The 15,844-nt window shown below is 36.3% G+C and overlaps 1 protein-coding gene across 5 annotated transcripts in view; it reads right to left on the bottom strand.

Annotated features, from left to right (window-relative positions):
• Positions 1 to 15,844, bottom strand: part of TSGA10 (testis specific 10) — a 132,666-nt gene that overhangs the window by 66,331 nt on the left and 50,491 nt on the right. For all 5 annotated transcript variants that reach the window (XM_045283956.1, XM_045283957.1, XM_045283959.1 and 2 more), the window contains 3 exons: positions 12,756 to 12,926; positions 12,588 to 12,665; positions 10,731 to 10,882 (listed from right to left, as the gene is read on the bottom strand). In XM_045283956.1, coding sequence (XP_045139891.1) covers positions 10,731 to 10,882; positions 12,588 to 12,665; positions 12,756 to 12,926 — 401 coding nt within the window. The remainder of the gene's footprint in view (positions 1 to 10,730; positions 10,883 to 12,587; positions 12,666 to 12,755; positions 12,927 to 15,844) is intronic.

Below are 15,844 nucleotides of genomic sequence, written 5' to 3'. Positions count from 1 at the left end.
GGAGTGGTAAAATGAGGAGCTGATACCAAGGGCTCAAGTAGAAAGCGAATGTTTTGAGAATAATGATAATGATGGCAACAAATGTACAGATATGCTTGACACAATGGATGGATGGATGGATTGTTTTAAGAGTTGTACGAGCCCCCAATAAAATGATTTTTTAAAAAGATGAAATCATAATAGGTTCTTTGTACATTAACATATTGACAAGTTATTTTAAACAAAATTTTGCTAATTAAAAAAAATGCAGACAAAAGGACAAATGCTTAAAAATATAATTACTAACATAAGAAAATTTGAAATGTTCCTATATCTGCTAAATAACTGGAATAAAGCCTTCCTTAAAAGAAAATGTGAGACCCAATGACTTCACCGCTAAGTTCTATAACTCAAGTGTTGCATACACACTTCCATAAAATGAAAGAAAATAAAGTGCAGTAAATACTAAAAATCTCTTATTACCTTAATACTAAAATCTGAGGTAGGCAGGCAACAAAATGTTTTTAAGATCAAGTTATCAGTCAATCTCAACGATAAAAATAGATCTAAATTCTGTAAACAAAATACTAGTTAACTAAATCTAGTAATACATAAATATATACTATACTAAAAATATGCTTGTTTAATTTAGATTTGGTCTAAGTTAATTTATGTTAGTTTAATGTTGTAAAATCACTCTAATTCAAAAAAAAATTAAAAATCACTGTAATTCAACACATTAAAATAAAAAAGATAAAAATAATGTGGAAATCGCAATGCATAAATAAAAAAATATCAGGTCAAATTCAATATCCAGGCATTTTCAAGGTAGCATGCTAGGATTTTAAAGGAATTTCCTTAACTTTAATACACATATCTAGCAAAAACACTTGTAATCAATATCATATTTAATAATTAAAAAATGAAAACCTTCTGTTTGAGACCAAGAACAAAATGAGAATGTGTACTAACATTCTCATTCACTGGTCAACATGGTATTTTCAATAACCTCACATGCATATGAAAGCCTGTGAATAAATAAGGAGAAGAACGCATGCATTTGAACTGTGGTGTTGGTGAAGAATGTTGAAAGCACCATCCACTGCCAGAAAGACAAACAAATCTGCCTTGTAAAGGTACAGCCAAGAAACTCCTTAGAAGCCAGGACGGCAAGACTGTCTCACGCCTTGGACATGTGATCTGGAAGGGAACCTCATGCTTACTAGAGAGTCGGGAAAAAGAGATGAACTGATCCCATAGCTGCAACCATGGGCTCAACCAACTGAGGATGGCGCAGGCGCAGCGAGTATTTCATTCTGTTTTCATAGGGCTGCTATGAGTCAGAACCAACTCGATGGTACCTAATAACAATCGAACAATTCAACTAACAGTGTAGGCAAGGAACAGGGTGGGAAAAAGAAATAAAGCATAAATGAATTAGGAAGGCAGAAACAAAATTAGCATCACTTACAGAAGTCATGTTTATATATATAGAAATGGAAAAAACCTACAAGTAATAATAATTTAGCAAAAAAATGTCAACTATGTGTTAGTCTGGGTTGACTAGAGAAACAAATTTATAGACACTTATAAGTGTATAAGAACGAGATTTACGCTTTGAGAATGATAGCAACAAATGTACAAATGTGCTTGACACAATGGATTAATGTATGGATTGTGATAAGAGTTGTATGAGCCCCCAATAAAATGATTTTCTTAAAAAAAAAAAGCTTTATATCAGTGAGTAATTGTATATTAAGAAAACTTTAAGTGGAGAGAAAATGTTTTGAGAATGATGTACAAATGTGCTTTACACAATTGATGTGTGTATGGATTGCGATAACAGTTGTATGAGCCCCTAATAAAATGTTTTTTAAAAAAATGAAAGCAAAAAAAAAAAAAAGAAAACATCCCAACCCAGTTCAGATCAAATCCATAAGTCTGATATTAGCCCATATGTCCTATATCAATCTATAAATTCCTCTCCAGACTCAGACAACACATACAATGACACTGAATGCAGCAAGATACAGGCCAGTGGGTGGAATGTCTTGTGGATCCAGTGGTGGTAGTAGCATCTCAGCAATGGTATGGGTCTCCATGTGGTTCCTCCAGCTCCAGGGCTCTGGCTCCATCAGCATAGCTCCATGTGGCTTGTCAACAGGAATGTCTCAAAGGGAGAGCTTGTGTCCCGCCTCCAGGGAGGGAGACAGGAGTTCCCAGAATCCTCAGGAGATGGCCATGCCCACACCAAGGCCTTGTTGGCTATGACCTGATTGACAGACTAGACTCCACCCTTCCTCTCAAGTTGACAGTAGATTAGGTAACTGCCACAACTACCAAGCTAAATGAGAACAATTAATTCCATTTCTTTATACCAGCCACAAACAGAAAACAAATTTTAAATAAAAATCTGAAAAGTATAAAAAATTCTGGATAGCAACATAGCTAATTAACAGGAATGTGGACATGTACATAGAAACTTATAAAACATTATTGAGATAAATTACTAAAGTCCTACATATATGGAGAGATAGACAATGTTCATAGATGAGAAGACTCAAACAATGTAAAAAGTATAAAGTCTCTCCAAATTCATCAATAAATTGGGCTTGATTTCCAGATAATCACCTCAAGCACGACCACCACTTGTCTGTCAATCAGTGGAGGTGTGGGTCTTGGTATGCTCTCAAAAAAAGATTATGGTAAAGTATTTCTACTAAGACAGAAAAAAATTCTGGCTCTCTGCTCCTGAAGATCAACCAATGAAAACTGTATGTATTGTAACAGTCCCATCTGGGGGTGGGATCACCAACTCGACACAAGAAACACAACATAACATTTAATGCTGTTAAAGACATTATAGTAAGACATGTGTTCTGATTCAGAGTTTGGTAGGTAACAGAAACTGATAAAGATTTTTAAGAAAATGATAGGAATGTGTACTGAAAGCTTTAAAAGTAGAAATAAACTGTTTTTTAAAATCAGTAAAATGAGAAGAACAGTATATAAAAATCAAGTGTCGGTCCTCTGGTTCCAACCCATGCATATGCATACATACTACAAAAGGCCTTTATAGTATCATTCCCATTCTTAGAAGAAAAAGCTGAACAAATTGCAAACAGATAACTTTTCTTGCACATATCAAAGAATTACGGCCATAGGGCAAACTGCCACCCCCAAAGCTGCGAAGACAGGAATCCACTGACTCATAGCCCAGATCTGCTTATTTGGAGCAGAAGCCATTGGAGCTAAACATCTGAGAGCTGCAGTGTCAGGTGTCCTCAGTACTTTAGTGGGTCTTACATATAGAAACCCTGCTCAGGTTTAATCATGGAGAGGATCTGAGAAAGATCTTCCTTTGGCTTTGACAGGGGGAAAGGAATGGTAATTATTGTGAAATAATTGCAGTTTGCAGCCCAACATATAATCAACGACACCACCAGGATTCCTCGCAGGGTACTTAAACCCACTGCCATCAAGTGGATTCTGATTTAAAGTGATCCGACCTAGGTTTTCTAGGCTGTACATATTTACAGGAGCAGAAAGCCTCTTCTTTCTCTCTCAAAGCAACTGGTGGGTTTAAACTACTAACCTTTCAGTTAGCAGTCCAATTTCTATCCAACAGTGTTAGGGAAGCTCAAAATCAAAAGGGGAAGGTAAAAAAGGTGTGTGATGGGTGGCAGGGAGGGGAGTGGAGGGAGAAATTAGAAGCACCCTTGGAGAGGAAATAGACATGGAAATTGTAAAAAAATTTAATTTTGATTAAAGGCTCTAATGGAAAAGAACAAAATATAGTGACAGACAGTTAAGACAATGTAAAGTTTGGAAAAATAGAACTAAGTTCCACTGTAAGGAGAAGCCATCGTGGGGCAGTGGACTTAACGTACTTAGCAGCTAACTGAAAGGTCAGTGATTCAAACCCACCAGCCACTCTGCCAGGAAAGACATGCAATGAGCTTCTGTAAATATGACAGCCTTGGAAGATCCATGGGACAAATCTACACTGTCCCACAGGATCACCACGGGTTAAAATGGACGTGATAGCAATGAGTACATTCCTGTACGTCTTGGCGAAGTTAACTGATAAAATCTATACAGGTAAATCTTATTTCCTCCAAGTCATATTTATCAGTGCAAGGGTGAGGACTTCAACACATCTTTCTGGGCAGCGCTCTACACCCTCTGGTCAAAACGCATGTCTTTCCCGGTGTGAATTTCCCCAAACCTTAAACTCACTCCAGCATCCGGTCTAAATCTAAAATCCCATCTTCTGAATTATCTAATTCAGAAATATATGAGATAATGGATATGTTCCAACCAGAGATAAAATTCTTATCTGGAGACCTATAGAACCTAGAATACAAGTTATCTGCTTCTCATGGGCAAAACAAACCTAATGTAGACAGCCTTATTCCAAAAGGGAGAGATTAGAGAGAAAAGGGGTCACAGGTGTCACCAAGTCTGAAACCCAGCAGAGAACATTCATTTGATCTCAAAGCCTGAAAATAATTTCATCCAATGGCTGCTTCCATGACTCTGAGTAGAAGCCTCACCCACAGGATTCTGAGGGTGACCCTTGACCCTAACCATCAGCTCACTTATCAGGCCTATGGGGCTGTCAATCCCAACCCCTCAGCTTTGGGCGACAGCCTTGTTCTCTAGGACCCCTGGGTCACAAGTCCTATGTACTCAGCTTTGAATGGTAATCCCATTCTTCTAGCCTTACATGTTCAGTTTGGGATCACAGATGCTACATACTCTGCTTTGAGTGGTGGCCCCATTATCCATTCCCTACTAGAGTGGTAGTCTCACTCCCTTGAAATGAGGTGGTGGCCCCACCCTTTGAAACCTATACAGTGGCTTTGCCCTCTGAAACCAAGGCCCTGTGCTCATACCAGCAGTCTTGCCAGTCTCTGAATTGCCGTTGATATAATCCTTTCATTTTCTTGGAAGGATAGGATGTTCTCAGTCAAGTAAGCAGCTCTATTGTGCCATTTCCTACCTGTAGAATTCCAGGAATTGAAGAATTTTCTTTCATTTCGTCCTGTCTCTGTCACCTTCCATGTAAACTGCTGAGATGATTGGATCCATGTCACACACCTAATATCTTTAGCAAATAATTGAATAACTACATTTTTGGGGTCCTCACCAAAGCATATTTTGTTAATTTCCACAATATGGGTAAACTGATAATTCTATAAATCTTTAAGTTCAAGTTTCATTTTACACAGTTAATTCCTTATCCCTTTACTAATTTTTATATAATCAATATAATTTTAAAATATATATATATTTTACTTTAACAATCGTTTTACTATATTTTACTAATAGCAGCAAGGAGAAACTATGCTGTAACTTTAAAAGAGATCTCCTCAGCTGAACAAACAAATTAAACACACAGCAACCAACTCTGTTGCCTGTGATATTTTTGACTCAAGAAGAGACAAACAGGAGTTCTCTACTTAAAGGAAGTGATAGACCACACCACTCTGAAGGTGTGTTCCCCTCCAGGGTTCTGCCAATAATACTGCTCTCCAAAGTCCTGAAACTTCCAGGAGTCCCTGGTAGAGAAGACTGGATTATGGGCAGGACTCTGGGAGCAACACACACTCAGAGCAGCGTGGCACTGCCATCTTTAATGAGTGGGGTACAGTCATTTGTTTCCTACTTGGGTTAAATTACCACAGGTAATTATAATAGAACACGTACAGAGCCCTCCTTTACTATGATGATTATTGAACCATTTTGAACTAGTTTGAAGCTGTGCTCTAAAAGTCCATAATCTACTAGCAGTCTCTTCAAAAGAAAGCTAAGTTTTTACTATTACCTGAAAACTCTCAGGTGCCCTGGTGACATAGTACTTATTGGGTTGCTAACCACAAGGTCAGCAGTTCAAAACCACCAGCTGTTGCATGGGAGAAAGATGAGGCTTTTAACTCCTGTAAAGAGGTATAGTCTCAGAAATCAATAGGCTGTTCTACCATGTCCTACAGGGTCAATAAGAGTCAGAATCAACTCAACAGCAGTGATAGTTTACCTGAAAACACTTCCAATTCCAAAACCACTTCTACTTTTTTGGGAATTTGCTACAGCAGCAACCCACTATCAGTAAGAAATCCTACGTTTCCTAGGTCTGCAGTAACAAAATACTACAGAGTGAGTGGCTCTAAAGATCAGAAATTGATTGTCTCAAAGTTCTGGGGGTTAGAATTCCAAATCAAGGTCTTGACCATGTTGATTTCTTCTAAAAGCTTTGGGAGAGGAACTGTTCCATGCCTCTCTCTGGGGGCCTGTTGACAATCCTTGGCACTCCTTTTCTTGAAGATATATCATTACATGCCATTTGTCTTACCCCTACGTATAAGTCTGTTACTGTGTTTGTCCTCTTTTATACGATGCTACTCTGAAGAAACTAGGGTTAAGACCCACCATACTCTGATATGACTTTGCTAACTCAACTGATAATATTTGCAAGAAAAATCCTATTTCCATGAAGTCATATTCACCAGGTTACGATTTCAACCTATCTTTTGGGGGTACATAATGCAATCAAAAACACCTGGTGATACTAATCAAAAGAAAGCTCTAGCATTTTTATTCTTTTGAAACCAAGGAAATTTCAGAAAATGGAAAATATTAGAGATAAAGGGGGGCATTAAAAAAGATAGGGGTGAGGGCAATGAATGTACAAATGTGCTTTACACAACTGATGTATGTATGGATTGTGATAAGAGTTGTATGAGCCCCTAATAAAATGATTAAAAAATAAATTTAAAAAAAGATAAGGGGGTCAGCACTTTAAGAAAATATCAGTCTTAAACATGTATACATCTAGCAACAGAATGTCAAATACATGAAATAAAAAATAATATAATTAAATAAAGAATGGAGAAATCCACTGTTACATTTAAAAAACTTCAATATCTCTCAGATAATGATAATTTAAGCAGGCAGATAATCAGTAAGGCTACAGGTGACTGGGAAAACAATATCAATCAGCTTGATCTAATTGACATTTGTATAATATTATATTAAGCAACAGCTTAATACATGTTTTTCCCAAGTTGATGTGGACTGTTCATCAAGACAGATAATACACTGAGTTATAACAAATTTAAAAGAATATAAATAGAGGACCTAATGCCGGGGGCTTAAGTGGAGAGGAAATGTTTTGAGAATGATGAGGAGGGCAATGAATGTACAAATGTGCTTTACACAATTCATGTGTGTATGGATTGTGATAAGAGTTGTATGAGCCCCTAATAAAATGATTTTTTTTAAAGAACAAAAAAAATAATAAAAATTCATGGAAAAAAGAGAATATAAATAATACAAAGTATGTTTGTAGAGCACTTTGTAATAAACTAGAAACCAATAACAGAAATACAGATAGAAAACCCCAAATTTTTAAAAATTAAATAAAACACGCCTCAATAACATGCTGTTCAAAGAACAAGTATTAAGAGAAATTAAAAATATTTTAAAACTAAATGAAAGTAAAATTTGTCAAAATATATATCCTACAACATAAGTAGAACTTACAGGAAATTGCAAACTATTATGTGCACATTAAAAAATAAAAAAGATCTAAAATCAAAAATCTAAGTTCAATAAGCTTTGAACTTAGAAAATGGTTGAAAGGAAAGCTATTTAAGCCTAAAATAAATTTAATATAAGAAATTACAAAAAGCAGAGAAATCACTGAAATAGGAAATTAGGGGGGGAAATCAATAAATTCTAAAGCTAGTTGTTTGGAAAGACTAGTAAAATTGATCAATCTTTTGCCAGCCTAACTCTGGGGAAAAAAAAATATATATATATATGACACCAATTACCAACATCAGAAATGAAAGAAGGGTCATAAGTATTCACTCCAAAGACATCCCAAGATAGTAGGATATAAACTGGAATTTGAAATTATACAATAAGTAAATTTAAAATAACATCAAAAGAAAGAAAGAAAAATCTCTTAGGTATAAATCTAACACAATACATAGAAGATTGCAACTTGTGGAAAACTACAAAATATTCATGAAAAACATCATGGAAGCTATGGAGATATTTGATGTTCATGGTTTGAAAGACTTAATATTGTTAAGATGTGAATTCTTTCTAACTTTGTCCATAGGTTCAATGCAGCATCATTTAAGATCCCAGCAAGCTAACTCAAAAGTTTACATGGAAAGGAAAAAAAATGTAAGTTAATCAACAAAATACTGAAAAAGTAAACAATAAGAAAGTGAAAATTTTAAATTCCACTTATAATCACATCAAAAAACTATGAAGTACACAAGAATAAATATGACAAAACATATTTAAGGCCTAAAAGCTACAAAATTCTGCTGAAAGAAATTAAAGAAGGCCTAAATAGAGAGATACAAGGAGTGGAAAGACTCAATATTGTCATTTCTTCCCAAGGATATTTTTGCAGAAGTTATGAAGCTGATTCTGAAATTAAAATGAAATTCAGAGGAATTAAAATAGCCATCATAATTTTTTAATGAAAGTTGGTGAACTATCACTACCTAATTGGAAGAGTTACAGCTTATACATACATGGACAACAGACTTTCTACAAAGGTGCAAAGGCAGTTCAGTGGGGAAACTCTTTTCAACAAATGTTGCTAGAAGAATTGGATACCCAGATGCAAAATAGTACCTTGCACCATATACAAAAATTAACTTGTGATAGATCAAAGATTTAAAGGCAGGAGCTAAAACTATAGTATTTCTAGAAGAAAAGTTAGGAGAGAAATCTGAGTGATCTTCAACCTGACAAACACTTCCTAAAAGAACCCACAAAATACTTAATAAAACTTTTAAATAAATTTTAATTAAAAATAATAAATTGTATTTCATCAAAATTTAAAACTTTGCTATTGAAGATACTGTCAAAATATAAAAATAAAAAGGCAAGTCAAAGACTAAAAGAAAATAACTGAAAATATATATATATCTCACCCAGGACTTACATAGACAGAACTTTCACAACTTAGAAAGATAATTGAATAAAAATGTACAAAAGTTTTGAACACACATTTCACAAGAAGATATGTGGATGGCAAATAGGTAAATGACAGCAGGTAGGTACATAACCATGGGCAAAATCATAGGTCTTAAGAAAGTGAAAATTAAAAGTACAGTTCAAAACTACTCAGATGACTACAATTAAAAAGATACTCCATACCAGGTCTTAGTAAAACTATATAACAACTGGGACATTCATACATTGCTTGTCCAAATTAAAATTAAGAAATACAACTACTTTGGGAAACAGACAGTTGTTTTCAAAAGTTAAATATATGCCCATCACACTGTTCTAGTGTTAGGTATTTTTCCAAGAGAAATAAATAGTTAGACAAATATGTTCATAGAAGCTTTATTTAAGTCATGAAGTGTTGGCAATACCCAGTGTCTATTGTAGTTATCCATAGAATGGAATACTAAGCTACCAAAAAAAGAACAAACTATTGATATATACAATAATCTAATATAAATGAATCTCAAAATAATTGTACCTGACAAAGAACCCATGCTGAATAATTTTCATGTGAATGAAATGATAGAGAATCCATAGAAACATTTAAAACAGAGTCTAGTTACCCATGGGCAGGTAGGGGTGGTGAAGGGTGAGGAGGAGCGATGACAGAGGAACATGAGGACATTTCTGAAAGCTGGGTATATTGCCACTGTCTTAATTGTGGGGATGGTTTCATAGGTCAAAGGTCAAAATTTATCAACCTCTACACTTTAAATGTGTGCAGCTTAATAAGTTCAGTCAATTATACAATAATAAAATTGTTAAAATATATATGTATACATAAAGTAAAAAAGATGTTACATCTACCTACTAGAACATTTTACAAAAATGCTTCCAACAAACTTCTAATGACAACAGGAAAAGCTTACGATATATAATCAAGTGAAGTTGATTTTATACAGGATAAATTCAATTACATAAAAAAACTTATATGGGGGGGTTGGGGAAAGGGGGAACCGATAGCAATGTTGGATGTATAACCCAACTCCACCCCGAGGGGAATAAATAACAGAAACATGGGTGAAGGGATATAGCAGATAGTGTAAGATATGAAAATAAAATAATAATAATATGTAATTCATCAAGGGCTCCCTGGGCTGGGAGGGTGGGTGATAATAAGGGCTAAAGTATAAAGATAATGTTTGAAAATGATGATGACAACATATGCACAAGCCACTCATAAAGATCATCCGAATCTTATACCATAGATTTATTGATTGTAAGTGGCACTAACCAAACTGGCAGAAGAAAGAATTAAGTACAGCACTTGGGATTCAATTAATAAAAGTTTTAATGCATGCTTACATTTCTGTTTTTCATTATATTCTAAGTCACCCCTTACTGTCAAATCTGTGCTTTGTTCAAGTCTTAGAACAGATTTATACTTATAAAGGTGAGTTCAATAAACAAATACTAAGGTCAACTATGCTTTGTACCCAGAAGGGCTCTGCAAAACTATTTCAGTGAAACATTTTACTTTTTCTTTTAGCAAATGTAAGATTAAGGTATCTAGAAATCTGACTTCTAGTTAAGTGTGGTATATAAGTCTATAATTGATCTTGAGGAAAATGTGAGATGTCTATAACTGCCTCATAATAATCCAGAAATTGAGGTTAACAGATACATTAATTTCCATCAAAATATATATACTGATTTTTTTTTAAACAGAACTATTAAACTATTAGTAGCTCCACGTTAATTTGGTTTACCTCAAAGAATTATTCTCTGCTTTTTGTCTGCCAAGTTCACTTTCGGTGTCCATTGCCTTTCTTGCTAAGGATTTCATTTCTTTCTCCACAGTGGTTATGGTATCCTTCATCAAAGTCATGTTGGACATTTGCTCCATACGTTCGTCATCAAGCTATGCAAGTGAAATCACAACATTACTGCCATCACTGAAGGAGCCTTAGTTAATCATTCAAAAGGGAGACAGAATCACTTTGCACAAACTGTAACTTATAGCAAGATCTACATGATGAGAAGACTGGGTAAGATGTGAATGCTGGAAGAAACTTTATGGACAAAAGGCCTGCGTCGTACCAACAAGGGTACATCACCGAGTAGTTTTCTACACAACCTACCATGGTATATCAGTCTACATTTTTCAATCTGGTTCAATTTGACTATAGCACACAGAGTCCATTCACAATTGATTTCTTCTTTGTTGTCTAACATGAGCAAATGAAGTATGTAAAATAAGAGTATTGTTTTCCTAACGTCTACTGTAGTTTTTAAACTTGTAATAATATATTATAGATGAATAGTCAAAGCTATTCATTTCTGTACAAATTCATTAACAAAAAGCAAAATTCCCTTAACTCTCGATCTATAGTCATAACATCTCAAATCCATGGTTAGTTAAAAATGGTACTGATGGCCCCTTCTTTATATACTGAGAAACAACAAAGCCCACATGGAAGAAGTACACCAGCTTGAGAGATGACAAGGTATCGAAGGGATCAGGTATCAGGCATCAAAGACCAAAAAATAATAATAATAATAATAATAATAATAATAGCATTGTGAATGCGGGGGAGGCCCAGAGCGGGAACCCAGGGCCCATCTGGGAGAAATTGGACAACCCCTTTCAGAAGGGCTGCGGGGAGGAAACGAGCCATTCAGAGTGCAGTGTAGCAACGATGAAGCATACAATTTTCCTCTAGTTCTTAAATGCTTCCTCCCCCTCACTGTCATGATCCCAATTCTACCTTACATATCCGGCTGGACCGGAGGATGTACACTGGCACAGATAGGAAGTGGAAATACAGGGAATCCAGGACAGATGAACCCCCCAGGACCAGTGGAGAGAGTGGTGATAGCGGGAGGGTGGAGGGAAGGTGAGGGAGAAAGGGGGAACAGAGGACAAGGTCTACATATGGCCTCCTCCCTGGGGGACGGACAGCAGAGAAGTGGGTGAAGGAGATGTCGGATGGGGTAAGATATGATAAAATAATAATTTATAAATTATCAAGGGTTCAGGGGGAGGGGGAGGGGAAGAAAACAAGGAGCTGACACCAAGGGCTCAAGTGGAAAGCAGGTGTTTTGAGAATGATGATGGCAACATATGTACGAATGTGCTGGACACAAATGATGTGTGCACAGATTGTGAAAAGAGTTGTATGAGCCCCTAATAAAATGATTTTTTAAATGGTATTGATTCACATTTATCCTCAATTTAAATATAAATTTTCATTAATTTTTATTTCATCATTATTTCCCTCTTCTATCTTTGCCTTCAGGAGAATGAACCATTTTCTCCATATCTGATAATATTATCTTGAATGAAACAGGGAGATAAGAAAGTAGCTAAAACCCCTGTGTCTGGATTCCGAATGTTTGTCTTTTAAAAAACACATTTTGGAAACATAACCTAAAAAAGACTACTATCATTTTAAGATAGAAATAGACAAGTTAAAAAGTGACTCATCACACCAGAGATTACCTTATATATTCTAGGACTACAAATACTGCAAAATATTTTATCTTTAAAAGAAAAAAAGGAGAACTTCTTTGTACACAGCAAATGGGGAAAGGAAAACCAAAGCGTAAAACTCATTTTTCTTTACATTATGAACTGTGCATTCCAGCTCCTCTATCCTTTGTTCCAAGTGAGCCTTCTCATTAAATGCTGTCTCCTGGGCAATCTGTTTAAAAAACAAAAACAAAAAAAATGCCTTTATTTTAGCCGCCTACAGATCTCACATATGTTCCTAGAGGTAAACTGTCTTTCCAACCTTCAGCCTTTCCCTCAGACTATCTCGTTCTGTGGTCATTCTTCGCAGATCAGTGAAGGCTACATCTCTTTCTGTCTCCACTCGCCGGAGGATAGCGTGCGCTGTGGTTGACTTGGGAGACTTACAGCTTTTCATCATTTCTCGTCGAAGTCGGGCAATTTCTTCCTGTGCCTATTAATTAAATACAAAGATCTGTCCTGCTTTAATAAGTTTTAAAACAGACTTAAATATAGTTAAATTCAACCAGCCAAAGGACAAACCTATGTTAATATGCATGCAGCAGGGTAATGGTGTGGTTTTATCGATTAAGTTTACATGTGTAAATGTAAATGATGTTATGTGCATAAAGTTTACTTTACAATACAGTTGCCAAACGTTTTTATTAAATACCAATTTTGAGGAAGTCATTGCAAGATAAACTGTTTTATAACTGTCCAGGTGAAGATCACTGAACTGTTAAATATTGTTACATATTAATATAAATTAACCAGCACATCAAAAATGCAATTGCCTTACTAAAAAAATACATAGCATATGCATTTATATTTTATGGCATGAATTTGAATTCAGCACAACTCCAGTAAAATCCTGGTTTAATGAATATTATCATAATGTTCTATTCTCTATATACATATAAATATATATATGATATTCCCATATGCTGACTACTTCGCCAATTCATACTGACAACAAAACATGTTCTTGATAAAACTTGAACTGCCTTTAAAGTCCCAAATCTATCCTATTCCTGCATATTATTTCATATCATATTTTACTGCATAAGTCTCCGTATCTTCCTTCCTTTCATTTTTTATGGCTATCTATCCTGTGTCCAAGCCTTGGAGGAAGATATATTACTTCCCAGTTTCCATAGCTAAGCCTGGATCCCTGGGTTCCTGAACGGTTTTCATTCTAAGGTCTTCTTAACTCAATTACATTTATCCATCTCACCTTGAATGAGGCCCTCTTCACTGACTTCTCCTCTAATCTCATATAAGACACCTGTATCTTGAAAATTGCCAATCCTGCTGCTCAATTTCTATCCTATGTCTCTTCTTCCTTTGAAAAACTTTTTTTTTTTTTTTGAGTACCACAGTCTGTACCAATTGCCTGTAGTCCTTAGCCGCCTATTCCCGACTCCGGTATAACCTACCTCAGCCATCATGCTGCAGGATCGGTATTCTTGATTTCCACTAATATTCTCTACTCCCCAAACCTAATGGACTTTTCTCAATACCTGTACTCCTATAACAGTTGACACTGTTTTCAATACCCTTCTACTTAAAATTCTCTCTTATCTTGTTCTTGTGTAACACTGTGCTACCCTAGTTCTTGGTCACCCTTTTACCTCTTTCAAAGGTTCTTCCTGGCCCCTCTACACACAGCTTTCTTATTTAGAGACCTTAAGCACTCCAAACCAAAAACCAAACTCACTGCCACCGAGTCAATTCTGACTCATATAGACCCCATAGGACCGGGTAGAACTGCTCCTGTGAGTTTCTAATACGGAAACCATTTAAGAGAGTAGAAAGCCTCATTTTTCTCCCATGGAGTAGCTGATGGTTTTGAACTACTGACCTTACGATTAGCAGCGATAAGTTCTACACCTACATTTTCAGTTCTTACCCCAAACCCTACTCTAATCCCACCTTTCATAGGGCTTACTGGTAGTCACTATCCAAAAGTACCACATCATTTTATGCTTTCTGAAACCAAACTTAAACAGCAATAACTTCGTATCTCTTCTTCTACTAATAATTCTCTGTCCCAAGTTCTTGAGACAGAACTTCAATTACTTCCAATCCCCTCTTCAGCTTCCCCAAATCAGATCCTGTCAAGTCTTCCTTATTATTATTATTATTTTGCATGTTCCTATTTTTAGTCCCACTGAAAACACCGCCAGTCCCTTATGTGAACTGGGGCATAAGAGGACAAAATTATTTCCTGTAACTCTACTAGCCAGAATCTTTGATCTCCCACCAAACGACCTTTGCCTGATGGGTTGGGTAAGAGAAGATGGGAGCAAATACTGATAGAATTCAGTTCTAAGTGCTTATTAATAGGATTCACTGTGATTGCCACCCTGTAGCATATAACATAATCCCTCTGAGAAGTAGGATGGGGGGACTGCAGTACCAGCATGAGTCAACAGTGAAGCACGTTCTCTGAACCTTGAGGTCCCTTAACATTGAACCTCCTTGATCCAGAAGAGACCTGTGACACCAGAAGAGTGGTAGAGAAGGAGCAACAGTGGAACCAGGAGCCAGAGCACGAGATGGAGGGGTGGACTTCCAGGCCCAGAGAGCAAGTAAAGCCGAGTGCTTTGGGGCAGGTGGCTGGTTTTGAAGTAGGATCTTCTGGGCACTTAATTCAGGGAGCTGAGCATGCTGACCCATGGATCTGGAGCTGGGTGCCTTCAAGTTGAGGCTTACAGAGGGTGGCATGTCCCTGGGCATTTTACAGCAGCCCTAAAGGTACTTTGTAACATGTGTGAACAACTATATCCTGACTATTTCTAACCTGAATTGTAACCTGGTCACTCTAGCTGTCAAGTCCTTAATCATGAATGTTGTCTGTGAGTTGTGTGTGGCTGCTACAATGAATTATAGAAGCTAGCAATAAAAGTAGAAAGGGTTGTATGAGACAGAGCACTTGCTGAAGAGTTGTAACAGAGACTGATGGTAAAGTCTACAAAACTGAAAATACTTATTGCCTGATTCTTTATAGGAAGTGCTTGCAAACTCCTGCTCTAGGTAATCTGCCTTTCAAGACTTAGCTCCTTACTCCAACACATACCCTCCCTTCTAGTCTTCATCAATCTACTCTATAGATTTCCCCCTGCCTTTATCCTTCGCTCCACACCATTCCTTTTGTCTAGTAAGTCTCTGCTAGCCCTTTTAGGGGTAACAGAAATCCCACCCACCCTTCAAGACTCAAAATCCCTTGTAGCAAAGATCTACTTGTCTATCAGAATGAAAAATGCCCATTCTTTTACATCTTCAATATCTTCTGGAACACTAACATAATCTAAATAAAAGAGAATATACTTAGAAAAATGGGTGAAGGGAGACATTGGTCAGTGTAGCAAC

Source organism: Echinops telfairi, unplaced genomic scaffold (assembly GCF_000313985.2).
Source record: "Echinops telfairi isolate 266 unplaced genomic scaffold, ASM31398v2 ScPeMD7_7467;HRSCAF=8505_1, whole genome shotgun sequence".
In the NCBI taxonomy this organism is placed as follows: domain Eukaryota; kingdom Metazoa; phylum Chordata; class Mammalia; order Afrosoricida; family Tenrecidae; genus Echinops; species Echinops telfairi.
Note: the sequence above shows the minus strand (reverse complement) of the source record. Positions and strands in the feature narration are given on the sequence as shown.